Source organism: Canis lupus, chromosome 34 (assembly GCF_011100685.1).
Source record: "Canis lupus familiaris isolate Mischka breed German Shepherd chromosome 34, alternate assembly UU_Cfam_GSD_1.0, whole genome shotgun sequence".
Lineage (NCBI taxonomy): Eukaryota > Metazoa > Chordata > Mammalia > Carnivora > Canidae > Canis > Canis lupus.
Window position 1 is genome coordinate 33,750,291 of NC_049255.1, and position 27,563 is coordinate 33,777,853.

General features: G+C 37.4%; 1 protein-coding gene and 1 long non-coding RNA gene across 2 annotated transcripts in view; both read left to right on the forward strand.

Annotated features, from left to right (window-relative positions):
• Positions 1-5,638, forward strand: part of LOC119867522 — a 125,788-nt gene extending 120,150 nt beyond the window's left edge. The window contains exons 6-8 of the long non-coding RNA XR_005383973.1: positions 234-431; positions 2,385-2,587; positions 5,335-5,638. This is a non-coding gene — a long non-coding RNA (uncharacterized LOC119867522). The remainder of the gene's footprint in view (positions 1-233; positions 432-2,384; positions 2,588-5,334) is intronic.
• Positions 5,639-5,729: 91 nt separating this feature from the next.
• On the forward strand, positions 5,730-25,988 carry LOC102151755 (multiple epidermal growth factor-like domains protein 10). The gene is made up of 6 exons (XM_038583820.1): positions 5,730-8,034; positions 10,297-10,431; positions 13,722-13,853; positions 15,279-15,393; positions 20,099-20,340; positions 25,855-25,988. Exons 2-6 carry the CDS (start codon positions 10,315-10,317, stop codon positions 25,942-25,944), a joined length of 696 nt encoding a protein of 231 aa, XP_038439748.1. The 5' UTR covers positions 5,730-8,034; positions 10,297-10,314; the 3' UTR covers positions 25,945-25,988.
• The last annotated feature ends 1,575 nt before the right edge of the window (positions 25,989-27,563 follow it).

Consider the following 27,563-nt stretch of genomic DNA (forward strand, 5'->3'; position numbering starts at 1 on the left):
TCCTTTTCCTTTGGTTCAGTCTGCTGCTGTGGCTTCAACTTCATGCTTGCTGCTTCTCACCTGCATTTACAAAAGACTTTTTGAAAGGGCCTTCTCAAAGAGTTGCACCTTCCAGTCGCCCCCTGCCTCAGCTGTCTGGTTCAAACTCTCTCATTTCTCTCATCAACCACTGCTCAGTTTTTCCTTCTTTTAACCATTGTGTTGAATCCAGGCCTTTTTCTGCTTGGCCTTAGCCTTAGATGATGGCAAGCTGGAGGAAGAGCGGAAGAATTAGAAGTTGTAAGATGTCCAGGTCTTCGATTCAAGAGCCCACCTCAACTGCTTCATGATGCCGCTATCTCTGTGCCTCCCACGCACGAAGATGAAGAAGATGATGATGAGGAGGAAACACATATTTGAGGAGAACTGACTGCTTTGAGCAAAATTAGTGAGTAAGAGAATTTATTTCATTATACCCACCTCTTTATTTTTAGGCAATGCACATAAATTCTCTTAAAGGTAATTTCATTATCAATATTTAATGCCATCGGATGTTTTGATATGTTAGCAAGAAAAGTGGGACCAAAATTAGTTCTTCACTGCTTCCCATCAAATTCACCGTCCTTTATTTTTCTTCCTTTTGCACAAAAAGGTTTCCATGTAGGTATGGGTAGGGGTGGGGGTGCAAGTTGGAGGGGGGACTGTGGAAGTGCATATGGTGAAATAGAGCTGGAAGCTCTCCTTAAATTAGCATAACAGGGAGAAGGATTGGATTAGGACCTTGTGGTTCTATTAAAACTCCACTAGAAGTCATTATTATATAGTTGAAATTTACCTCAAATAGCCTTAAAATCTAGATTCTTTCTACATTTTAAAATGCCAAGAAGCAATTGTTCATTATGCTAAAGTGGACCAAGAAAAATATCTTTAAAAATGTGAGCAGTTTCTCTTATACATCCACGCAACAGAACTGAAGCATCAAATCACTTCTGATCAAAATAAATTAGCATACCCTCTTTCAAAAGTAACAGTTTGCAGCCAGTCTGCTGCCTCTTTTTTCTTTTCTTTGTAAAACAGAGCTGCTCTTTTTGTTCTCCCTCTATTCATGGCATTTTAACACTATCGAAGCTGGATGATTGCTCTAGGAAGAGTTGGTTGAAATGGAGAAATATTTTAATGTTATGGTCAGTCAGTCCATAAGAATAATACCAAAAAATGTGTCTGTATAAAAATGGAAATGTTTTATTGTTTCTTAATTAAACTCCTGATTCTTTGGCCACTCAAAGTCAGAAGAGAAACAGAATAGAGACCTGGCTAAACAGGACAGGCTTTCCATGAGGAAGTCTGAAAGATCTGACCTAGAAACAGGAACAAAACTTAAAATGGAATGTTCCTTAAAACGACTGAAATCAAGTCTCTCCATTCTTATTCAAATTAAAGTAATTTCCCTGAGGAATAGAATGGAAAATCACATTATGGTACATTTATGCAATAGAAAACTACACAGCCATTAAGAAATAAACTAGCATGCACACAATATGGGTAAGTTCCACGAACATTCTACTGAATGAAAGAAATTTGATACCAAAGACTGCATGCTTTATATAAAGTTCATTTATATGAAGTTCATAAGTAAGAAAAATATAATCTGTGGTGACAGAAATCTGGATAGCACTCAATTTGTGAAGCTAATGATCAAGAAATAATCAAATCACCTTTGAGTTTTTGCGATGCCGGTAATAACCTGTATCTTGACCTGGATGGCATTTACAAGGGGTTATTTACATCATGGAGAAAAAAGTATGAAGTGTACACTTGAGTTTTATGCACTTGTCTGCATGCATATTAAATGTCAATATTAAATGTTTTCTCTTTGAAGAGAAAACAACAGCTTTGCATTTTAAAAAGCCTGGAAGAGGGGCACAGGGGCACCTGGGTGGCTCAGTTGTTAAGCATCTGCCTTCAGCTCAGGTCATAATCTGGCCCCATGTAGGGCTACCTGGTCAGCCAAGAGGCTGCTTCTCCATCTCCCTCTGCCCCTCCCTGCTGCTCATGCTCTCTCTCTCTCACTCACTGTCTCTCTCTTTCAAATAAATAAATAAGATAAATAAATAAATAAATAAATAAATAAATAAATAAATAAATAAATAAATAAGCCAGCCTGAAAGGAAGAGCACCAAAGTGCCAGAAGCATTGATTCTTTTTGTGTTCAGGAATCAACGGTAATTTCTCTTTACTTTTTTACTCTCTTTTACTCTTTTACTCTCCTAAATAGTGGTTAGGGTCTATAGTCCAAGCTCTGTTTTAAAATATATTATTGCTATTGCTTTGCTATTCTCTTTGTCTGAAAGTGCTTAGGAAATATGCCCAAGGATCTTTTTTCTTTTCTTTTTTTGTTTTTTGAGGAATGAAGCATCTCATTTCCATTTCCAGTGATATAAATGGTATGAACCAACTAAGATGGTATCATCATTCAGTGGGTGAAGATCACACCTTCAGACACAATAGCAGTGTGAGCTGTGAGGACCATAGGAAAGGAGGCAGATGCCTGGAAGGAAGGAGTGAGTGCTCTTGCCCAGATGACTGGGGAGATAATCTTTGCAGCACAGTAAGTCATACTCTGGAGAATTGGTAAAAGGCTAATGAGCTCTCCTTTACTACTAGTAAAGTACTGTGTTGAGTTCTCCTATATGTGTGCTCTCCCTAAAATGTTTTAACAAGGTAAACAATTGATATGATGAGAAGCTAATTTATTTGCTGTGCATAAAGAATGCTTATGAAATGCTGAGGTTTTAAACTGAACATGTGATTAAAAGGGGAGATTTTGTGTTACCTGGGCAACTTGATATGCTGTATCTTGTATATATTCGGAACATAAAAATTAATAAAGGATCCTAATATTCTAGGCCTATAAAATCCCTCCATTTAAATAAATCATTAGGCCCTGGCAGGCTATTCCCAATGAAGAAAAAAAGGGTTTGTGTTACAAAGTGCAATTAATGGAACTACTTGACTGCTTCATTTTGTCTGTGTTTTTTTTTTTTTTTCTTTTCCTTTTCTTTACAAAAATGTGTTAATGTAAGCCAATGACACTTTTAAGTTTCTTATGTCTCTCAGGAGAAAAATATCAAAGATTTGAAAAGTGATACCTTGAATACATCTTTTCCTTTGCATTTTAAATGGAGGTACTTGTAGGAGAGAAAATTGCCAAGTACTGAAATCAAAATATATGGACTGGTTCCTCTTTGTGTTTAAAATTTCCCTTATAAATTTTTTAACAAGAGGGTTTTCTTTCCTTCGTTTTTGTGATTAGCTGGGAAGATGATATGAGCAGATTTTCTTTTGAACCCCTCGCATATGGGAAGAAAGATGACAAGATAGATGCAAAACTTGAGTCAGAACACAGTGAAGTAGTTTACCCAAAATTACTAGTTAGAGTGTCGAGGATCTTCCTTAAGCATCCCTCTGATCATGTTCCTATGCTGCTCAAAATACTTTAAGGGTGACCCATTTCCTGATACATAAGCACACACTTCTAATATAGTTCTGGCAAGCATCTACAATCAGGCCCTCATAAATCATTTTCTTTTTTCCTAATCATAGCTTTTTGCTCAACTTATCATTTCCAGCAAACTAAACCACTCACTATTTAATGCTTTGCACTTTCAGCTTTGTGTCTTTTGCTGAACTGCTATCTTTGTCTATTGCTGCTTGTTGCATGAAGCTTTTTTTTTTTTTTTTTTTTTTTGCATGAAGCTTTATTTGATGACAACTATTTTTGGTGGACTGCAAGTCACCGTCTCTCTCTCTACATTGAATTAGAGTTAGCTATCTCCTATTATATCTCCTCTACTAGACTCAGAGCTCATTTATCAGGTCCTATCCATGTTTCACCAAAGGGAAGGCACCCAGTACGTGAATGGACAAATGAATAAAAGTTGGCATTGAGACACCCAGCTATATTGACCTGCAACTTGATGCATTCAGCTGTATGCAATTAGGATCAAATAAATGTGGTTTGATGACTATTAGGAAGTAAATACTTCCCTTAAATCCATTTCATTGGTAAATATGTATCTTCTAAACCCTTGATTTCTAACATGGCAGCATGGGAAATGAAACTAAAAATCTATCTCAAATACATCAGAATAAAACCTCTCTGATACACAATTAACATAGAAATATTGAAAATAGGGATCCCTGGGTGGCGCAGTGGTTTGGCGCCTGCCTTTGGCCCAGGGCGTGATCCTGGAGACCCGGGATTGAATCCCACATCAGGCTCTCGGTGCATGGAGTCCTGCTTCTCCCTCTGCCTATGTCTCTGCCTCTCTCTCTCTCTCTCTCTCTCTCTCTCTCTCTGTGACTATCATAAATAAATAAAAATTTTAAAAAATCTCTTTAAAAAAAAAGAAATATTGAAAATGAATTTGTTGAAATAAAGATAGGATGATTTCTTCCTTAGCTTCAGAAAATCTTGCTGTAAGAATTCAAAAAAACTTACTGCATATAAATCAACAATGTAGGTTTCAACCATGTTCCCAGTTTCTCTTTCCTATCCCCTTTTGTTTTTCTCTTTCCTTTCTTTCTCCATTGCATAGTATATTCAGGCTTAAAAGAAAAGAAAAAAGTCAATAAGAAGCCAAGTTTCCATGTTAGTATCTGGAATGGTGTGGGTAGGTAGATAGAGAAGGTGATAAAGTGCAGTTTTATAATATTTAGCCAATTATGATAAAATATCAATTAAAATGGTTACTTAAATCATCTCAACAGCTGTATTTGCTTAAGTCGCATTTTCCCCAATTTATTTTTTTAATGGAATACTATACACTTCCTAAAAACCCAACAAATCAAAGAAAACAGTTGTTTGCTTGACTTCATCAATCTTTGACAATGCAAAATACCTTGGGACCTTCAAGCCAGTCTTAGCTACATTCATTCCCAGTTAAAAATACATGCCATTTTTTTTCCTACATTTTCTTCCCATTTTTCAAAATAGAAGGTGCCATTTGTTTCTCATTAAGGTTAATGACAGTTTCACAACAAAGATGTCTAGGTAGCTGTGAAAATGTGAGTGTTAGAGTTTAAGGAACAAGGTAATTTTGCATGTGAATCTTGATTGTTCATTTCATAAGAACCTTCGTTCTTCAGTGACCATCATTTTAACTAGCTGCATTTGTAATTCCCCCTAGGAATGATTACGCCATCCAAGCTAGAAGTATGCCTGTGACTCTTTCTGGGTCTGCAACCCACAGAGATTTTTATTACCTGTAGCATTCTGATAGACAAACATTTCTTTCTCCAATTGTATCGCAAGTATATTACGCTGCCTGTTCACCTTCTCTACTTTCTTCAAAGCTTTTTCTCCAGAGACCCATGGAAAAGTATCTAGCAGCATCTGTGATTGTCAGAATGGAGGCACCCATGATCCTCTGGACAGTGCCAGTACTTCCCCCTCCAAGAGTTCCTGGGAAAACCTACTGTTTATAGGAGGTAGCTGGTGCTAGTCACATGACATAGCTCCTTAACTTCTTGAAGCTTCTAATAAGAAATAAACTAAGTGAAAATTACATCTAAGGGCACTTGGGTGGCTCAGTCAGTTGAGTGTCAACTCTTGGTCAATTCTTGGTTCTGGCTCAGGTCATGATCTTATGGGTCATGAGATTGAGTCCCTTGTCTGGCTCCCCACTCAGTGGAGAGTCTGCTTGAGGATTCTTTCCCTCTATGCCTCCCTCCACTCTCATTCTCTCCCTCAAATAAACAAATAAATAAAATCTTCAAATGAAAATTACATCTGTATTTTTCAAGATAGCCTTTTCTGAAGAAGAAAAAACGTGGTGTCTATGGATACAAATGTACAGTTGCTTTGACTGATACCACATATATCTAAGCAGGATAAATCTTGATACAGAGAAAGGCTTTTTCTTCCACTAAGCAAAAAGTTGAGTTTGTGTATATAGGTTTGGACATAGGAGTTAGAATTTATTTGCTCTGCATAATAAAAGGAATAAAAAAAATAGGGCTCTTTGGGCAAACTAGGGAGGAAAAGAAAGATCTGAGAAGCAAAAGAGAGGATAGAGAGAGAAAAAGACAGGAGAAATGAGGGATAAAAATCTCACAAAATGCCTATGAGTGCTGTGTGTGGATTTTACATAGAAACCAATGAAGAGGCCATATTTTCAGCATGAGCAGATAAAGCACAAAAAAGAAACTGCTTGTACAAGCCCAAGAGCTGAATGCAGAGTCAATGCGGAGAAGAGTCTTTGGAGACTGCTAGAAATCCTGGGGAGTTTATTAGATTCTCACAGATCACAGAACTGGAGATATGGAAATCAAGTTTACTTCCCTTTCTGAGAGATGTAGAAAGACTCCTGTTAGCATTCCAGTTATTTATGCCCCTGAACAATGTTTATTCACTTATTCAAAAGATATATATGAAGTAGTAAGGCAGCGTGTATGCTAGGTATTATGATACAGTAGCAAAAAAAAAAAAGATGGAAAATAAAGAAGATTCTGGTCTTTCCATGTGGAACTTACAGTCATATTCAGAGCAGACATAGGTTACAGATGTTGGTAGGTATTAAGACTTAAATATTAATGTATTAATATGTGTTTGGAGGTCAGACTGGGAGGAAAAAACAGACTGCATGAGCCAGGGAGCAACGTCTGGAGAAGTAACATTTAAGCTGAAGTTAAGCTGAAGATGGAAAAATGAGGAGATGTGACATGGGATGAGTGAAGGAAGAGGGCCCACACCGAGAGGGCCTCCTACCAGACTCTGAAGTGAGAAAGAGTGAGGTTTACCAGAGGAACGTGCAGAAGGTCAGCTGGTGGAGCAAACAGCCAGGGAGACGTTAATACAACAGAAGTCAGCTGGTACAGGGACCCATAGGTCTTGTTAAGATTGGAGTTTCTGATCTGACAGCACAATGGCAAGTCATTGTAGAATTTTAGACAGAGGGTATGGAACCATATCTGTGCTTTTTAAAAAAAATCTCCCTAGCTTCAGTCCAATTACATTGGACACATCTTACCTGTTACAGTCTCCTTATTTCATATAGCAACAGCTCTTGCACGTTTTTGCATGTGGATTAATATTTGCTTTGTGAGTCCTTCTGACCCTCCAGGAACCCCCAAAAGGATTCTTTGGGAAGAAATGCAAAAGGAAGTGTAACTACACCGACAATGGCCATCACCACAGGGTCTGTGGTGCTTGTATGTGTGGGCCAGGGTGCCTTGGGAGGTTTTGTCACCTGAGTAAGTCATGGGCAATAATTTGCCCTCTACATGAAGCAAGAAGGCTAAAAAAGTACCAAAAATATGTTAGAGGAAGAGGGTAAAAAACCTAGCATTTTATATAGTCCTATCATATATATGATGGTTTACGTTCTAGTCTTTGTTTAGCCTCCTGACATTATAGAATCTAGATTTTGATGAATGAAAGAAAACTATTTCTGAATCACTTACTTTTTTTTTTCTCGTTATTTACCTCAAGAGGATTTCACGGGCACCTTCAAATGGACATTTGACACTTTAGGAGAATTGAATATCAAAAGCCCAGAGCTACTTTCTTTTATTTCTGTGTTCTAATGCAAAGCAATATCCTTCCCCAGGATTTCTAAAACGGCTATTCATTTTGCATTTTGACCATCAATCACATTTTGCAAAAGTTGCAAGAAAATGCAATCACCAATAAATACTTCAGCCCATCAGAAACTTTCAGGATTTCTCCTAGTGAATCAGTGCCAGATGCCCACCACCCCATCTTGAAGCTGTGTACAAGTACCTGTGAGCCTACAGAAATCTCTGCCCTGTTCCTCTGCCTGTTTCACATGCCCTCTGGAAATCCTTCCTCAGTGAACCTCAGTAATACCATGACCTGCTTTTTAATAACAGAGACCTTTTGGAATCTTATCTCGTATTTTTACCTGAATGTCCATCGATCTTATCTGCTTTATAAAAGGCACGCCCCTTGAAAACAGAGAGTAAACTGTGAATACTCTAATAAGAGAGTCTGTGAAGGCATCGTAGAAAACTGAACCTGGGTCATGAAGAAAGGTAGGATTGCATAAGCAAAACAGAAAGGGAGGGGGAAAGGCGTGGGTAAATGTGAACAATGCAGGTATAGATGGTGTGTTCCAGAATGTCATATACCTCCTAGAATATGCCAGGAGAAGAAAACTCACCAAGAAACAAACATAGCATTCTATTATTATTCATCTAGGGTAACAAGACACACCCCATTTTTAATAATAAGTTTTGAATATCTTATAAGTAATATCAGATGTTTTGGCAAAACCATTTAAATCATAGTTCATCTGGTCAAAAACCCAAAGAGTAGGTGATGGGGAAGGTGATGGTGGTTACCATTTTGAATGTGACCACCTTTAAAAAAAAATACACATTCCAGTTCTTCAGGATTCTTATTGCTCAGACTCAAGGCTTCATTTATTAATGCCTCTTACCTGGCACTCGGAAGCTAGAATTTGCAACCCCATATTCTCTAGACTTGTAATAAATTACCAAAAACTGAGTGCCTTAAACAGCAGGAATGTATTGCCTCACAGTTCTGGAGCTAGTAAGTCTGGCATCGAGGTGTTGGCTGGCATGATCCCTCTGAAGTGGCTAGGGAAGGATCAGTTCCGGGCCTCTCCAAGCTTCCCAGAGTTCCTTGGCTTGTGGTCATTTAAGTCTCATCTTCACAGGGTGTTTTCCTGATGTGAGTCTCTCCATGCCCAAATTTCACCTATTTATGAAGATGCCAGTCATATCAGATTAGAGACCCAATCTCACTCCATCCTGACCTCATTTTAACTAATCACACTGGCAGTGACCCTCTTTCCAAGTAAGGTCACATTCTGAGGTGCTGAGTGAAAGGACTCCAACATATGAATCTGAGAGGGCACATCTCAGCGCATAACGAACCCTGAGTAGACATTGGACTGCCAAAAGCTGTTACTTCTTCCAGATGTCCTTTTCTCCCTCTGCTTATTTTCATGGTTATATCTTCTTAATATACCCAGTTGTCACATTTAAGCATTCTATTATGTCTGGGCTGTTCCTTAAACCACTATTCTATGTGCTGAACCCAGAAGAGTAAAGCACAGAAGCCAATCCAGGGAAGTTAGTGCTGTGCAATGAACAAGGGAAGGCCTATCAAGGAAGACCAAAGCTCTGAGAGAGAAAGAGAGACAGAGAGAGACAGAGAGAGACCTGGGGCTTCGTTTGTCTGGGAAAGGACTCAGAGGCCACAGGAAGTTTGAGAGAAGATCACGTAATTTATCATCCAAATGGGAACATATTCACATGAAAAGAGGTCCTGTTAATAAATTTGTTCTGCTTCAAGGGAACCGTCCCTGGTCACTGGGGCAAGGATCCCCCTACATGGTGGCATTGTAACCACTACTTTAAATTATCTCTGCTAATAATAGCAGATATTAGCAGATGCTAATAATCTCCATCCAGTAGAAAGTCAAGTGGTTTATTTTGTTTTCTCCGAGTAGCTTTTGACAACAAAAGCTCTACAGACACAGAATGCAATTACCTTGAGCTTGGAGGTTACTTGAAGGATCTTGATAAGTCCCTTGGACATTTGTAATGAGGGAGGAAAGAACATGTCAGTGGTTTGGGAAAGGGAATCAAATTACTGGATATAACTCCGCAAAGACAGAACTGAGGGTATGTTTTCCTAAATGCAAAGGTGGAACTTCTTCACATTAGAATTCCTGTGCTGACTACCCCCACCCCCCCTAAGACTCAACAGCATGGGGGAAATATTGAAGGGAAGGCAAGCACCATTTGCCAAAAATGTAGCCAAGAAAATGTTGCTGTCATGTTGAAAGTTGTGTGTAATCTACATGATGTAAAATTAGTTCGGATTACCATATAATGAAAGGGAAAGAAAACAATGGTGAGCCTTTACATCAGTGCTTGTCCATCATCTCCTTGCTGCAGCACAATGAGTATAGGGCCTGGCAGGTCTTAACAGTCCCTGGAGAATATTAACTATAGGCACCAATGGAGCACGTTGAGAAGCAATTTCTCTCCCAGAAGCACCAAAGCCTTTTAAGTAGTTCAGGCTTCACTGTTCACATCCAGTTGCCAAAAAGCAAATGAATTGCCTGATTTGAAAGACATTTGTTTTTCTTTTTCTTTTTCTTTCTTTCTTTCTTTTTTTTTTTTTTTTTTTTTGGCAGTCAGGATGATCCCCTTGTTTTCCCCATAATCAGGCCCTGCAGAACTACATGCCTATACACTTGACAATGTAAAAGAAACAAAGCATGGTTTTCAGGTGACCCGTTTGCCTCAATCTGCTTGCAGACTGTCCCAAGGGGGTCTATGGAGCTGGCTGCTCTTCAGAATGTCAGTGTGTGGAGGAGAACACCCTGGAATGCAGTGCCAAAAATGGCACTTGCACCTGCAAATCTGGTTACCAAGGCAACAGATGCCAGAAAGGTACAATCTGATGATAAATTTTCTTTCTTCTCTAATAACAATGCTCAGCCTTTGTTCGGCACCATATGATCATTAATTAGTTAACCCACCAGTGTCCTCAGGAGACGGGTAAGCTTTATTAATCCCCTATTTGCAGGCGAGGAAACTGAGACACACGGAAATGAAGTTATTTAACCTTGTCTTCTCAGCTTCTGCTGTTAGCCATCCCCTGGCCAGCTTGAGTAAAAGAAGAAAGATCAAGTTGCAAGAGAATCTGATCTTAAGAAAATTAAAGCCGGCCAGTCACTTCTTTGAGCTGAAGTAATCAACCAAGAGTACTGGTAGCTTCCAGAGTTAAAGAACTGTTTTCTTTATACCTGAAGATAAAGCGTTCAAACAAATACAATTCAAAGATTCTAACCATGAAGTTTTGGAAAATTTAAACAGAGTTATCAGTGTCATCCTTTTTCAAATATATTTTTAAAGAATTTATTCATTTACTTATTTGAGAGAGAGAGAGAGTACAAGCAGGAGGGGTACCAGAGGGAGAGGGAGAAGCAGGCCCCTCGCTGAGTGGGGCTCCATCCCCGGACCCAGGGATCGTGACCTGAGCCAAAGGCAGATACTTAACTGACTGAGCCACCCAGGTGGCTTCTTTTCAAGGTGCCCTTCTTTTTCAAATTTGTAAGTATTGTAGAAAAATTGTTAACAAATCCATAAATATAAAAGTTTATATAGAGCAGAATTCCAATTATAAATAATGTATAGATATGTAAGTGTGTGCATGCATATGAATTTGGGAAAAGTGTATTCTAAGATGTTAGTGGTACCTGTCTCTGGTTTGTGGACTCATGGAATGCTCCTCCCTAGGTATCTATCTACATGGCTCTCTCATTTTTTCACAAAGTTTTATGTTATGTTTTCACTGAATCTTGTCAGTCCTGCCTTACTTAAACTTGCAAATTGCAAAACTCCTTGAACTTTAAAATTTTTTTCCAAGGTCATCTTCAAACATACTATTCTTTTTATTATTATAACATTTTCCAATAATTATTATGTCTGATATTATTGCCTTTTCTTCCTGAGCAGCAGTATGTCCATCTAGATTGTGTGGAGAAAGGACTATTTCTGTTGCTGGATTGTGACTTTCTAGGCAAAGAGGAAAAGAACTTAGGGAAACAGAAGCCTGACATAACGCAAATGAATGAAACACATTTGTGTTTAACATCATATAAGAGTAGGTCCCATGCCAATCTCTAAACCTCCCCCTGTCTTAACTGATATTTAGACCTACCTGGAGTCAGCCCCTTCTTCAATAATTCTCTAAAGGAGTCATGCCCTAGAAATCAACGCATAAGGATACAATGCCATACATACACACCTGGGTAGATTTAATTTATTCTGATAACATTTTCTTTAAGCAGCTGCTGAATATACTATATTGGAAAATGCTTCTGAGATTCCCACTGTGAAGGAAAATGAGTTGAAAGTATATGTAAATTAGCAAAATAGAGAGGTCACCATAATCTCTGGAAAACATATTATTTTTCAATCAGATAACTTTGTCCAATTCTGATATTTTTGTCTAACCACAAAATGAAATTATGAATCAGACTGGAGCGGGTGAATGGGATCGCCATGATTGGCAGTTGAAATCAAGGCAAAAAGAGCTCTCGAAGAGTTGTGCATGATGAAAATCAGGCCTGTTGTTTTTCTTTATCTTTTTTAAAAGAGTGAAGTAGCCCAAGTGCTCCTAGAGCCAGACATATCTTTAAAAATCTTAACTCTAGACCTGTGTCTAGATTGCCGATGAATAGTTAATTAAAGACTGCAAATTGTTTCAATGGCACTAATGAACAGTCCTCTCCACAATCAGCACCAGGCTTTATTTAGCCTATCAGCAATGACTTCTAAGAGTAGAAGAGCTACTTTCTATGTGAATCTGTGAAATAGCAAAAAAAGAGAAAGCGAGAAAAAGACAGCCAGTGTCTTTGCCTTATTTTGATTAGTTTGTAGCCTGTGGTATTTTGGACCTTAACTATAGGCAGATCTCTAAATGTGGAGGTCTCTGGTCCAGAGAGCCCACTGAGTCCATCAAAAGAGACCTAGTCAACCCTTATGGCATCATGAGGATGACAGATTTTTGTTACTATAGTTCCACTTTGGATGCACTTCAAATTGTGAACTCTGGTGGTCTCTAAAATCAAGTTAATTGACTTGAGAGATGCTAAGCACCTAGTATTGTAGCACAAGTTGTGTGTGGTGGCTGAGTTTCAGTTTCAAGGCCAGAAGACCTGGGTTCAAATCCTAATTTTGCTACCTAAGAACTGGATGACCCAAAGTAAGTCACTTTACCTCTCAGAGCTTTAGTTTCTTATGTAAAAAGGAGATGAAGTTGCTTCTATCACATGGCCGTACTTATGGAAATAGGAGCTAATTTATGTAAAGTGCTTGGCACAGAGTAATGATCAATTGATAATCACCAGGAATGGTATGAACATCCCAGAAAATGTCATAATTCTGTTTTTCAGAGATTCCTCCCAGGGGGAGAAGATACTTCACAGCCCAACTTGGACTGATGCAACTTTCCACAATTGTCATATATTTAGGAAAGTTCCCTGGTTTTCCTTGTATTAAAAGAATACTTTCCACCAGGTTTCTAACTCCAGCAGCTTCAATGGTAGTCCAAACACGGGACTGCCTGCAACGGGGCCCCACTGCATCTGCCATCCTTTCCAGCTCAAAGGGCATTCAACAAAGCAGCACATGTTCCTCTTCACTCACGTTATGCATTGCACACTTTTATAAAGTACACAAATTATAAACCTCTGGGGTGATTATTCTGGCTTACAAAAGAAGCAAAGCCTGGGACAGGATTCAGGCAATCATTTGGGGACAACTTCCCGAGAACTACACCTCCCAAGTTTCCTTTACAAATTACATCTCATTTTTAGGTTTTGTTCTGTGCAACTGCCTCCAAAGATATATATCAAAATTGCTTCCATTGTTACTGTCTGAAAAAAACACATTTTCAGCAAAAAGCCACCTCTGTCTCTGTGTTTCCAAAGTGACAAGATTTGGCATCATGTTGATTTCTTCAGGGAATATTTTGGAAGTGCCATAAATCCATGGAGGCTACACGAATGTGGCTTTCCTTGCAGCTCAGTCATACACAGATACACTCGCATAACACGCACGCACGCACATTTTTCCAACCCTCTTACGTGACAGAAGAAATCAGGGACCATCTTGCGATTCATTATACGTCTTAACTCCTTTCTTTGTCTTTATTTTTATTTCTATTTCGCAAGCCTGTTCTGCTGGCCTCTGGGGACTGGAGTGCCAGCTCTCCTGTGGACCCTGTGAGAATGAAAGTCAGTGCAACAAAAGAACTGGAAACTTCAATTGTCCTCCTGGTTACACAGGAAAAGCCTGTACCACACGTAAGTCATTAACTTAGACAGAATACCAAAAAAGTCAGTAAAGCTGTTAGCTTTACAAATGCTCCTTTTTTTTTTTCTCTAACTGCTCTGTGAGATAATATGTTAGGGTGTATTTTAATTATCTATTGTGGTATAACAAACCACCCCAGTACTTTGTGGCTTACAACAATGATTTATTATTTATTTTGATCCTGTGGGTTGATAAGATGGTTCTCATGCTTTTAGCTAGCGAGTAGATCATCTGGGAACTTGGCTTGACTGGCCTTCTCAACCTACCTTTCCTACACACAGCATTTCCACAAGGTCAGCTTGAACTTTCTCGCGGCATGGCAGTCTCAAGACGACAATCCTAGAAGCAACACCCTAAAAGTTCAAAAGCAGAAGCTATAACATGTCCAAAAGCTGAGCTTCAGAAGCCACATGTCACTGCTTCTGCCAAATTCTATAGGCTAAATCATGTCATAAGGCCAGCCAGACCCAAGGGGAGGAGAAAAATTCTACCTTATGATGAGTGAAGTAGCAAAATCTCATTGCAAGAGACCTGCAATGTGGGAGATGTGGTTGGAGCCATCCTTGGAGCAAATCTACCATAGTGCACTGTTTCAAGTTACACTGGAAGGCACTTTCCGGATGGATCTACTAGGCTGTTATTTCTCATTCTTGTCAAAATGGGAGCAGATTATAGACTCTTAAAAAGTGATTAAACTGAACCTGCTTCGAAGAGCTGGTGGAAATATTGGCCTTTCTATTTGTGATCCTTACATGGCCCCTGATAACCCTGCCTGGGTGACCTTCTCCACTTTAGTTCATTGGAACAGTTTAAGAACTGGAAGGGAGTCGTGGACTGGATGATCCAGCCAGTTTTTTTTTTTTTTTTTGGACCTTAAGCAGGGTCCAAATTTTTTATTACAAATGTATCTGAGGGGATCCCTGGGTGGCGCAGCGGTTTGGCGCCTGCCTTTGGCCCAGGGCGCGATCCTGGAGACCCGGGATCGAATCCCACATCGGGCTCCCGGCGCATGGAGCCTGCTTCTCCCTCTGCCTGTGTCTCTGCCTCTCTCTCTCTCTCTGTAACTATCATAAATAAATAAAAATTTAAAAAAAAAAAATAAAGTTTAACAAATGTATCTGAGGTTAGCAAGAGTCTGTTGCTTTTGATTGCCTATGATTTTATAAGGTGTAAACAATGATCCTAATTGGTTTTCAGGGCTTAGGACTTTCCATAAACCAACAAGCAAATAAAACCAGAAACTTACATGTAAACATAAAATGTAACACCAGGATAGTATTTAGCACTGAGCTAATCATCTCATCATTTTGGGGTAATGCATTACTACCCCTACAGATAATCTTCAAGCAAGAGCGATAGGCTAAGGTCTTTGACTGATGATTTTTCTGGATATAACTAGATAATTTTTATTTTAGGACTGTCATTCTGGTACTGTTGACAAGCATCTCAAGCAGCATAAAAGTGTGCTGGAGCAGCAGTTGGCTATCCCTAACTTACATTTTTGCTTAAAAAAAAAAAAAGACCTTAAAGGTAAGAATTTACATATTCAAAAGGTAGTTACTAGCTATTTCCACAGCGAAGTGACATTTTCTCTTGTCTAACTCAACTTTAATGGAATAATTATTAAGCAGTTAGTGATAAAGTTTACACTGTTCCAATTGTCAGATGATATAAATAGACTATTTAAAAACAAAGGAAGAGACAGATAAACTGCTCATTCTTTAAAATATTAATTTTGATGGTTATGTTATGACTCTTCCATTGTAGGATTTCAAACCCCATAAGAATATAGCATGATAGTTCAGAGACATTTTTGGTGATTAGTAATAGTATTGAAATGTATTGGCAACCTGACAAATGAGATGATGTGTTGAATTGAATAGACAAAAATATTCACCAATTCCTCGTCCAGTTCAATGTTAGTGTTATATGTTATTATCTGATTTTATACACACAGACACAAACAAAAATTATATAATTACCATAATAAGATATTTAGAAAAATGAGTGGAACCAAAGGATAGGACTTACTAAAAATGCTTCACGCATGCTCCACAAAGAAATGTGTGTGGCATTTAAAAAGGGGTTTGTGCTTGAAAAAATGCATACAACATTTTTTTCTAAATATCTTGTTATGGTGCTTACAGAATTTTAAAATCTAGTTACTTTGCATAATGAACTGTAAAAATACTTAGAAGCTATACAAGGTAGTGTGTTTTCAAGGCAGGAGAGACCAAAAAGCTATTTCTAAAGATCTTGGCTTTATATAAATTCCAATTTTTGGTAGTTATAAATACAAATGCTTGGGGACAATAATTCTTTTTTTTTTTTTTAAAGGGTCTATTCACTGTGCTAGAAAACTATCTGCATTATGGTAGGTTGTAGTTTTCCCTACTTCCTAAGCAGTGTTTGGGGTGTAAGGGGGTGGTAGCTTGGCTTGACAGATCCTCTTATACACTTGATAAGGATGTACCATTTCAGTGAAGGTTAGCCTTATATACCAGGGCTTTTACCAATAATCTGAGAAGAGGTCCCAGTTTCTTCTTTATCCCAGTACCAAATGGGAACAATCTAAATATTCACCAGAAGGAGATAAACTTTTTTAACTGAGTGACCTATTCTGAGGCCATTAAGATTCATGTTTCAGAAGAATGTGTAATGTCAGGAGAATTGACACTAAATTGACATTACATGATGTACATACAGAATGACCCAAATTTGTAAGAACGTATACCCATATATGTCTATGGGCAATTATAGCAGAGAGAATAGCAGTGACCATCTCTAGATGGGGGGCTGTGGGTGACTTTTTCCTCCTCTATACATTCCTGTCTTACCCGTATATACTCTTCACCAGGTTCCCCCTTAACAACTGGGGGAAAACACCAACCATTGACTAAGTACCTGAGTAAGATGGTTATCTGTTCTCTAAGAGTTGTCTGGTGGCCTTCACTGTGTCCACGACAGTAAAGATATATTTTTCCTTCCATTAATTAAACTTGTGGCTCTTTTAATTTGAGGCTGTTTTCTCCTATTTCATGTGACATAGATATTGAGCATAGCTTGACAGCAGCACTAAAACTCTTTTTCTTAAAAAAAGATAAGAACAAATAATGTTTCCTCACAACTCTACATTTCCCTTTCTTCAGCAATCCTATTTTCTATCCTTCTGTCATTTTGTTATGACTTCTCTGAATTCTACTATGTTCTTCATGAGCGTTTACACCATTGGCCCCTTCACTGATGAAGCAGAGAACATTAGAAATAATAGGGGAAAAGACACTAGAAGGAAGATACAAACTCCAACGTAAACACTTTAAATGTCATACGATCAAATATCATGAAATGATTAATCATCATGAAATGATAATTAAACACCATTAAACATTATGAAAACCATATTGAATACAGGTGGGAACCTTCTGGAGCGGTAATCTGATAAATGTTTAACAACTGGTTCTCTGAAATACAAAGCCCCTGGCTTGTAGTGTTGGCTGTTTTCTACAGCGTAAGACTCCCACAGTGGTGATCTCAAGGCAACCAGTGTGATGTCAACTGGCTTGCAAAATTCCTGAAAATTTAACAGTTGGTTTCCCCAAGCTGGTAGTAACAACTCCAGCATACCACTGGCTGGCAGACAATTTTATTTTAAACACACTGAATGATTTCTTAACCTTTATTTACCCTTTTGATATTAAGAAATGATTACTTCTCAGATGCCCATTTTACTTTGCTGTTTCTAAACAGATAACTAGTTTGATCTTTTTGGTTGGATTAAATAAACTGACAAATAGTTCCAGTCAAAAAAAAAAAAAAATTCACTATTTAGCCAAGCCTATTTTATTTTTAAAGCAAAAATTAATTGTTTAGCTGAACTGATTAAAGATTTTAAAAACAAACAAAAGCTATCCCAATGTGTAGACACAGCCTCCTCAGTCTTTTTCTCTCAAATTTATGTAGTTGGAGTATTGACTCACATCTAGAGGAACCATGTGTTCCCTTACAGAACCTCTAAGCTATTTTCCAACTTCCTCTAACACACCTACCACAAATCAGGGCTGGCATTTCCTTTATGATGCAGTATTGTGAACAAGAAGACAGTTATCTAAGGAAAAAAAAAGTATATATAAAACAAAAGAAACAAAAAACTGTTAGAACAATTAAAAGTCTTAAGCCTCCCCAGACATGAAGAGGTGAGATGCAATGATATGCTTCTAACCTCTCTGAAGCAATCTTAAATCTGATTTTTAAAGTTGCTGTAAAATAAATTGTATTTAAATAATACATCTCCCATCCTTTCCAGCAGTGAGATGCATATCCCTTACCAATCTTGTTCTCAGCAGGCAGTCCAGCCTGATGAAGTATCAGCAAAATGTCAGCTCCCACAGAGAAGTGCGACAAAGAGTCTACACTGAAGCAGTGACAGGCCTTTCAAAAAGCTATTGTGCGAATTCAGTTTTAAGATAGGGACGCGGTTGAGGACTGATGGGTATGTCATTACCCATGCGTTCATCTCCCCATTGTCTGTGGGACTGGAAGGGAGTTGCCATGCAGTCATACAAAGGCATGAAATCAAGGAGTGGCAAATCTGGTCTTTAGATTTATCTTCCCCTGTTTTCAAAGAGTTAATATTCAAATTGGCTGTCATTTTTAGCACATATCCGCTGAAGGGCACCCAAGAGCTGCGCTTTCCCCTCTTCTTATCAGTTTCTACAATGTCTCAGTTAGATCTTCATAGTTAATCCTGTTATTATGTTATAAACCTCAGTGACCTGCTGATGCCTTCCATGATGGAATGGAAATCCCTTCAAGAGCTTTGGGCACTAAATGACCATCATCAACCTGTCCCTAGCACCATTTTGGCAATTCCTACACATAATCCTGCATACTTATTCCCCCAAGCATCACATACTTTTAAAATGTAGTTCTGTTATTCATTACTCTTCCCACTAATGAATTTTTTCTCCCTCACTTTTATTGCCTGTTAAAATTTTTCAGGGATTTTCATTTTCTGGTATGTGTAAATAAAAACAAACAGACAGAAATACTAAATCCCTTCCTTCCACAGCATCACCCATCATGTGGTATGATAATTGTTTACACACAATTAAAGTAACATTTTTTAAAAATTCCTTAGCTCTTGATATTTAAGAAATACTGATTAAAGATTTGCTAGATTGAATTAAAGAACATTCTTGATAACTTAGGAAAGAAGTTTGGGATTAAAGTTTCATACCCATCAAGTGAAAAAAGGAAAGATGAAAGAAAGAAGAAAGAAAGAAAGAAAGAAGAAAGAAAGAAAGAAAGAAAGAAAGAAAGAAAGAAAGAAGAAAGAAAGAAGAAAGAAAGAAAGAAAGAAAGAAAAAGAGAGAAAGAAAAACACAAAGTTAATGGTACTGAAAAAATATCCAGTAGCCTACACTAACCTGGATTGAATTTTTAGGCCTTTTACAATCAAAGTGACAAAAGGAGAGAAGGGAAGCTTTAGCTACATGCCCAGCACCATAGCTTCATTGGTCTTTATTCCATTTGTGAAAGTACTTTTCAGAAGAAGTGTTTTTGAAAGATTAGAAGACTAACAACCCCAGACAATGAAGTTTTTATAATTCTTTAGCTTCCTCTCAAGATGTTAGAACTATTTTTTTCTGTACGTACTTTTAATGTATGCAATCTTTTCTTTTAAATATAGCAGAGCCACCTTAAGAGAGTGAATAAATAACTCTGACTCTTAGTTTCCTTATATAAAAGGAAGGAGTTTAACTAAACAATGATATGTAATACAAAATATTTATATAATAATATATAAGTCAATGTGTGGTAAATAACAGCACTATATGGTAAATATAGGTGTATGCAATATAGTGAAAATATATTACTCAAAGTTCATGCTAATTGAGTGCCCACTCTATGTTCACTGTGCTACATGTTTTTCATCAATTCACTATTTAATCCTCAGAACAACCAAATGGATTAGTACTATTACTATCCCTTTTTTTTTTTTTATGAAGGAGGAAGCTGAATCTAGAAGAATTAGGGAACTTGTCTGAGACCAAGTAATTAGTAATCGAGGACTAGATTATCAGTGAAGTCCATACCAACAATACATATTGACAAAATGAGACACTAGCTATTGATCTTAAACATTGTATCCAATATTTAATTTCCAAGCCATCTAAATTTCTAGATAGTCAAGAAGTTTGACTAGAGTGTTCTCTTTTTGGCCCCACATCTGTAGGTTCAAAAAGACTGAGTGCCATAGCTAAAAGCATCGTTGAAATGTCAAATGCCATACCAGTTTACGCTCAGTTTAACGAAGGAGAAAGAATGCTTTTGTGTGTCTGCATGCAGCTTGTCCGACCTATTTCTACAGCCCAAGCCGCCTGCTGCACCACATCAGTAATGATAGTTCTCCGTGGGACCTTGATACTCGCCAGGGTACCTGCCTGTCCAACTGGACCCAGCCTGATGACAGATGCTGTAAGTCAGAAGCTGCCTATAATAAGTCCTGTTCATCATCTAACATAAATAATGACCCGAGGAATTGCCTTTGCTTTCTGCAGATGCTAAGCGGTCTCCATCCTTTTTGTTTTCATAGGACTGTCCAATCTAACTGTTTAAAATTCTCCTTGTGTGTTGGTAAATATAGCTGGCTAGCTGCCTACAGTAATCCATGATTACATTTGTGGCTTGCTCCTCAAGCCTGGAGTTGAATATCTGGCAACATACAAAATAAATTATTATTTCTACGAAGTGAGTCCTCCAGAAGTTGTACTTTCCAACACACACTTCCAATACACATAGCTTTCATTCACACACACACACACACACACACACACACACACACAGCCTTTGTGCATTGTTAGTTGAGCTCATGGTCCACTGTATTCTGGAATTTTTATCTACTTATGGTTGAATATTTATTTTTACTTATCTGACATGTATTCATTCCACTACTGTAATTGTTTAATATTTAAATATAAGGAGCAGTCGGACATGTGGAATGAGTTATTTTCTAATTTGTTTTTTGATACCAGTGTGTCTGGATATCGTTGTTTCTTTTTGAAGCAAAAATCTTACAAAGATCTGCATAAGGTCTGTAGACATCCTGAGAATTTTGCAAATGCTCTGAAAATGAGAAAGGTCTCAGGCCGTAATACACATTATGTTTTAATTGTGTTATTGTTTGTTGTACTTTCTATATATATACATGCCTCATTTGCTAAGTGCTGTATAGGATACTAGACAAAAATAAGATGTCTTCCTGCCCTCATGGAATTCATTTACAATTCAGTGGATGAGAGAGTTGTATAAACTACTAATTTTAATTATATATTCAAGAGAGGATGAGATAATAGATGTGTGAGAAGAAGTAATCAATCTCACTAAGGGAAATCCTTGAGGTTTTATGAAAGAGGGAAGATATTGGCCAAATCCTAAAGGGTGAGTAAAAATCTGAATAATTGGCTGATACGAAGTTTATGCCAGGCAGAGTAATGTGTGGAATGGAGTATGACTGGATTTAGTTTGGTTGTGATGGGAGATAAAGGTAAAGGGGATAGAATAGGGTTAGAAGATGAAAAGCCCCAGATGACACATTAGAGGATTCAGTCCTTCTTTTGAAAATAAATAAGAAGTGTCTAAAAGTTTTTGAGGATTAGCTGAATGTGATCTCAGCCATGAGGAGTAGAACATCATTGCAGTTGTGCTCTGCTCAGCCTCTCTGTGGTTTCATTTCTCTTTGCTCTTAGATGAGGTCCCAGAAAGATCCCAAGACTTTTCGAGTCACTCTCAGTTTTTACTGCGTAACCCAATTAAATGTATAGTTCTCTTATCAAAACTTCAATTCCCAATCCAATTTAAACTTGTTCCCTTGCTAGCTCAGACCTGACTCAAGCTTAGAAATGGGCATGAGAGAAAGGGTAGAGCTTTTCACTCTGTCCTGACCCTGTTCTCATCTTCCACCCTTTTCTTGGTGGATCACTCTTCAAGATGCCCTCTATGGTGTGGGCAGCTGGTCTGTGGGAAAGGTGCTCTTGCAATTTGCCTTTGGTGGCAATGCTGCTCTCTGGTCTCTTATCTTCAGATATGAGTCTGATACCAGTTCATGAGCCCCACCCCCACCCCTTTCCAGAAGGCACATCTCAAGCTCCTGGAGTGTTCTCTCTCAGATCTCTACACTGGGCGTAAGGTAAAGAGAAAGCATTCCATGGAGAGCGGACAAGGAAAGGAACGATTCTTTGACAACTCCAAACATGCTGTACCATGCAGGGAAGACCACCTGACCTCCTATGCTTCTCCACTTCGGCTCTTGTTGCTTTAGATACATATTTACTTACCCTAGTTTCCTCATCCTTAGAATTGAACTAATAAAAGACTTATCATATTCTTAAGAGTATTTAATAGGCTAATACATATTACACCTTTGGAAGGGCATTTAGCACATGGCTATATTCAGTGAGTTACAGGCTAATAAAGAAAATCTCTACCAGTCTTTAAAGATTAATCCATAGTACTTGTTATATGCCCTCAATGTAACCTAAAGGCTAAGAATCGTAAAACTACACTAACACTCCCTTAGTGAAACCTGAATAAATTGCCTACTACACATTGATTTGAAATCTGTTCTGCAAATTGGGACAATTGAAAAAATTCTATTTTGTATCCTGCTTTCTAGTCAATTTTTCGATCCTCACTATAACCTTGTGAGATAGGTACTTTTTTATCCCCATCTCAGGATGGGGAAAGAGAGGCACAGAGAGGTAAAGTAATTTGCCCAAGGCCACATAGTTAGTAAGTGACGATAAGAACCTAAGTAGTTTGACTCCAATGACTGATCTTAACCACTACGTGATGCTAGCTTTCAAAAATACATATACACATGTATTTGTATGCATAATATATGTATTTATATATACAAATACATAAAATATATTTATTTTATATTTATATGTATTTTATATATGTATTTATATATACATATATGTAAAATATATTTACAATATATACACTAATATACAAAAATAACATAATTATTAAATAATACAAATTTTAAAATATATATTATATACCACATGTTTCAGTAAACAGATGCGGAAAATGAAAAATGACCAAGTTTGACCATGATTCAGTATGTACAGTTTGAGATATGCTGAGCAGGATATGCATAAATAATCATCTGCTGGAAAATCAGATCCTAAGAACTCAAAGGAAAGATCAGAAGCAGGAGTACAGGTGTGAGAACCATCAACGTGGAGACTGATTGTAAGAGAGAACTAAGAAAAAGACACTAAAGACAAAAGCTATGGAAACTATGAGCAGAACTCAATAAATACCCTACATTTAGAGGAATATACAGAAGGGGAAGCCAGTGAATGAGATCAAGATTTGCTTAGAGCAGATGTTACAACTGGCAGCCCTAGAGCTAAATTTGACTTGCAGATGTGTTTTGAGTGGCAAGCAAATTCCTTTTACCATATGATTCAATATTTTTAAAAATCAGATGTGGGAACACTGGGACCATATTCCTGTGTGGGCACAAATGGCTACATTTAGTTAGCACCTACCTCTCTGGGTGGGGCAGGCACTTTCCAGTTGGTTGTGGTCCCTACCACTCCCTGGTGTTCACCTGCTGAGACTCCGTCTATTTACTCCTATATATTTCCTGCCTGGGCTTCAGGGACCTGTGTTTGTTACTCCTGCTTTAGAAAGGTGGAAAAAGGTGATGAGGAAATAGGAGAACTTAAAGACAATTTCAGAAAAAGGATGACTTCCAAGAAGAAAAGATAGTCACTGTCTCATATACTGCCTAAAAAGGGGAGAGGGGGAGGAAGGAAAGAAAAACAAAGGATTTGTGACTTAAGATTTGGTAATTAAAACACACACACACACACACACACACACACACACACACACACGATAGCACCTGTAGACTATTCACACAGAAGGCTTGACAATGGAGGGAACAAAATGGTTCACCTGCTTTTTCTCCCCTCCTGTCAACAGAATGCTTAAAATTTTCTTTGTCTCTCCAAGATGCATTATCCCTGTTGATGAATCGTATTCATTCTCAATCCCTCTCACTCTAGAAAGTCAGATCCAATGCAATCATGATAGAAAGGATTCAGGATCCATGAGAGTTATTAATGTTGAAATGACACAAATACCTGGAAATTTGCTTTCACATAAGACTTGCAAAGCATGTATTTAAATCATTGTGCTGATAACTTTGAGAAGTAACTTTTTTAGCTCATTGAAATTCTCTATTGTCAAGTTTTAATTTATCTTTTTCTTCCTCCTCTCTCTCTCACACATATGTCCACATATGCCATATTTATATCATGTATTCTAAGTTATAGTTCTCTTTATATTTTAACATCTCCAATGTTAAGGACAGTTTGCAAATGACAGCACAACAATACTTAACTGTATTTGTAGTTGTCCAATGGTCTAGTTCCTAGGACCACACTAAAGAGTGTCTGTGACTATCTCTTGGGCCCCAAAGGAGATAGAATATGAAAGGAAAGTCAAATGAAATATATCTATTAATCAATTTTCCAACAGTCTGAAGTGGCTCAATTTTAAATACCTGATTGATCATAATAGTTATTTCCAAATTGGAATGAATAACTGCTTGCTGGCTTTAGAGACAATGGTGAATCTCAGTCTGAGATATCTGTATTTGCTTTTTTTCTATAGTAAAAATGACAGGCCCAAGAAACTGGGGGGAAAAGAATCCTTCTGCTATTTTAAGATACAGTCGATCTTACTAACTGTGTTCTTGTGCCATCATTAATCAATTGTCTGAATATAGAGAAGGAAGAGAAGGAAGCCTGCACACCACTTAATGTGCCTCACTTTAGCACAACAGCCAAGAGCTCAGACTTCCTGGATGTCTACCTTAGTGAGAGTCCACATAATTAATGTGTTTTGGAAGCTGAATCTGAAACTTTTCAAATCTTAAGGAAGAAGTTCTGTAATATCATTGAAATTGCCTATGTATTCCCACAAGGGTAATGTGTGTTAGCTATTACCAGGGAATTGTAGTTCATTATATTCTAGAATCTGGAGTATTTTTATTGTAGATTTCACTGTATGCTGCTAAATTTTAATTTAGATTTGAGAGAATATGAAACAATAGTGCCAACTACCCTACCCTATATAGGGTAGACTTAGGAGTTTGCATTTCTATGAGGAAGGTCTATAATTTTAACAATGTTTTTCAAGCAGTCTGATTTACACCTCTAGTAGTCATATCGTGATTAAAAAGTGTTTAATTTTTTATGCTTTACAAAACATTTTTCATATCTGTTATCTTGTTCAAACTTGGAAAATTCTCCAAAAGGAAACAATAATGTCCACTTCAATATCACAGAGCTGTTGAAATGGTAAAGAAGCCAACTCCAATTGTATTTAGTCTCTTAAATTTTTATTGCCATCAATCTTGAATTATGTGTTCTTCATGGTATTTAATGGAGCAGTCCTAATATTGTGCTCTCTTGGATTTTATGCACTTTTTTCACTCTTCTGTTTTAAATGTTTTAAATGAAAAGTAGGACAATTCCGTTGAAAACATATAAAAAGACTATGCATCAGATGATGAATAGTTTAAGAGTGCCATGCAAATGTTTGTAAAAGTCATCCTTTATAAAGTGGCACATTCCCACACACTTAGTATTCAAGTACGTTATCCACCTGACAAGATAGTAAAATATCCCACTCATCTGTTCGGGGCTAATTTTTCAAATTTTAATAATTTTATTAATCCCTAGCAAGGCCTTATAAAACTTTGCAAAGAATGTTAATAACTCATTAAAGATTAATTACATGTCAGCTTTGAGGTCAAAGAGTTTGAGTGGTTTTTAGTTATCTGAATTAAAATGTATCCGCTATGAAAAGAACACATAGTATAAGACCACTGCCATCTTCACTAACCTTTAGTTCTTATTTATGAAAGCACATATACATAAACGTGAACTCAAATGTCTTTCACAGTGTTTGAATGAGAAGATGATGGCACTATACATGCTGGTAAAGAAGTTTGGTACAGACGGATGTCCTCAAAGAAGGCAAGTTACCTCCTGAATCTTGGGTAACAGAATTGACTAACTGGAGGGCCAGTGAGGGGCATGTGAGTTATGAAGTCTTCCCTATCCAAAATCTATATGTTGTTTTCATGGAGCATGACTATAAAATTAAGCTCAGTAAGAGCTTAGAAATAAGAAGATAGATTTTTTTTAATCAGTTATATAAATGAAGAATAGAGGAATTTTGAGAACTGTGAGGTCATAGAAAAGAAAGAAGAGAAATGGAAGAAAGGTCTAGAGGAGTCTCTTTGGTTCTTAAATGATTCAGATTTTGATGTTCATAGAACCAGCAATATATGAATGATGATAAATACAAAAGGAAACAAAAAGAGCATTAAACTGTTTTAATTCAAAACCGTTTATTTAAATCAGTAATGTATTTCTAATGGGACCTCCGGTGAATTAGACTTCATTTTCCTTATGTTTCAAATTGGAGTAACAATAATATCTCTGTTGAGAGATTGTTGTGAGGTTACTATATAAAAACAGCTATACAGGTTTTCATGTGATAGATCCTCAAATCGGTAACTCGTATTACGGCAATTAATTTTTGTAAATATTCAGACGTCGCTTTCCAAGAACTTTAAGTTTTTTTAAAAAAAAAGATAATCTGGTGAACTGTGTTTTGTTATTTAGGATGAATGTGCGAATTTCTATAGTTCTTTCACTACCAATTTGGGGAAAATGATAGTTTCTATGTCTTTCAAAGGATATAATACTCTGATCGTAGGTGGTGTAACTCAATCCTCAGAGGTTTACTGGTTTCCTTTCTAAAAAAAATGCTTTGGGGGAAATTATATTTCTTCTTGGAATTCTGTAACTTAAATGAAGGACTCTGGCAGTCAGCATCGCCAGTTCTCCCTTGGTCCTGGCATACAGAACACAAATTGGTTTCCAAGACAAAGCATTCAATAATCTGTATGCAAAGTAGTATTTTAACATAGCTCTGAATGTCATATCCAAATGTAAAGCCGCCTGTTGCCTCAAGTGTGAAATTCACTCTCATTTAAATTTTGTGTTTCTTTGCAACTACTGTTGCTGGTATTTGCGGACAGGGCCATGGAAACACATGTGACTGTGGTTAAAAGTAGTAAGAAGTGCGACTTCCCCCACTGTTGCCTCTGTCTCCATGAAGAGGATTTCATGTTGGAAGCCACCCGGAGGCCAAAACAGTAGTTCTGCAGGGTTCAAGGGAATAGATATTTCTGTCTTGGTATTATTTTACAGTCTCTTCCAAGTTGTAGAATATGTTATGATCACCAATATGTTGTGATCATCAGTGTTTTTAGAGAGACCATGTTTAAAAGTATATAGGTTCTTTTATCATCTGAATTCAAATAATGTAATGGAGTAGATACTAGGTTGTTTTCAGGTTTGCTGAAAATCTGCTCAGCAATTAGGTTTTGGTTTTTAGGAAGAAAGAATTTTAGGATGCTTGTCTTTGCTCATGTACAAAAGATAATTCTGGGTCCAATGTCCCAGTTGATGCCTGCTCATGATGATTTAAAGATATTAGCCATTTTTCTAAATGCGTCTCATCTTGAGCTTTTGAGGTTGATTTCAGTTCAAAGTGCCAAATGAGGATAGAAAGGTTACTAGAGAGTTTGGCTATTCAAG

Bases quoted from the DNA above. Each gene is read 5' to 3' on its own strand.
- LOC102151755 (XM_038583820.1), top strand. From the start codon at position 10,315: ATGGAGCTGGCTGCTCTTCAGAATGTCAGTGTGTGGAGGAGAACACCC. The intron at 13,854-15,278 runs GTAAGTCATTAA...TTTTTATTTTAG, and splicing joins AGGAAAAGCCTGTACCACAC to GACTGTCATTCTGGTACTGT. The intron at 20,341-25,854 runs GTAAGTCAGAAG...TGTCTTTCACAG, and splicing joins CCAGCCTGATGACAGATGCT to TGTTTGAATGAGAAGATGAT.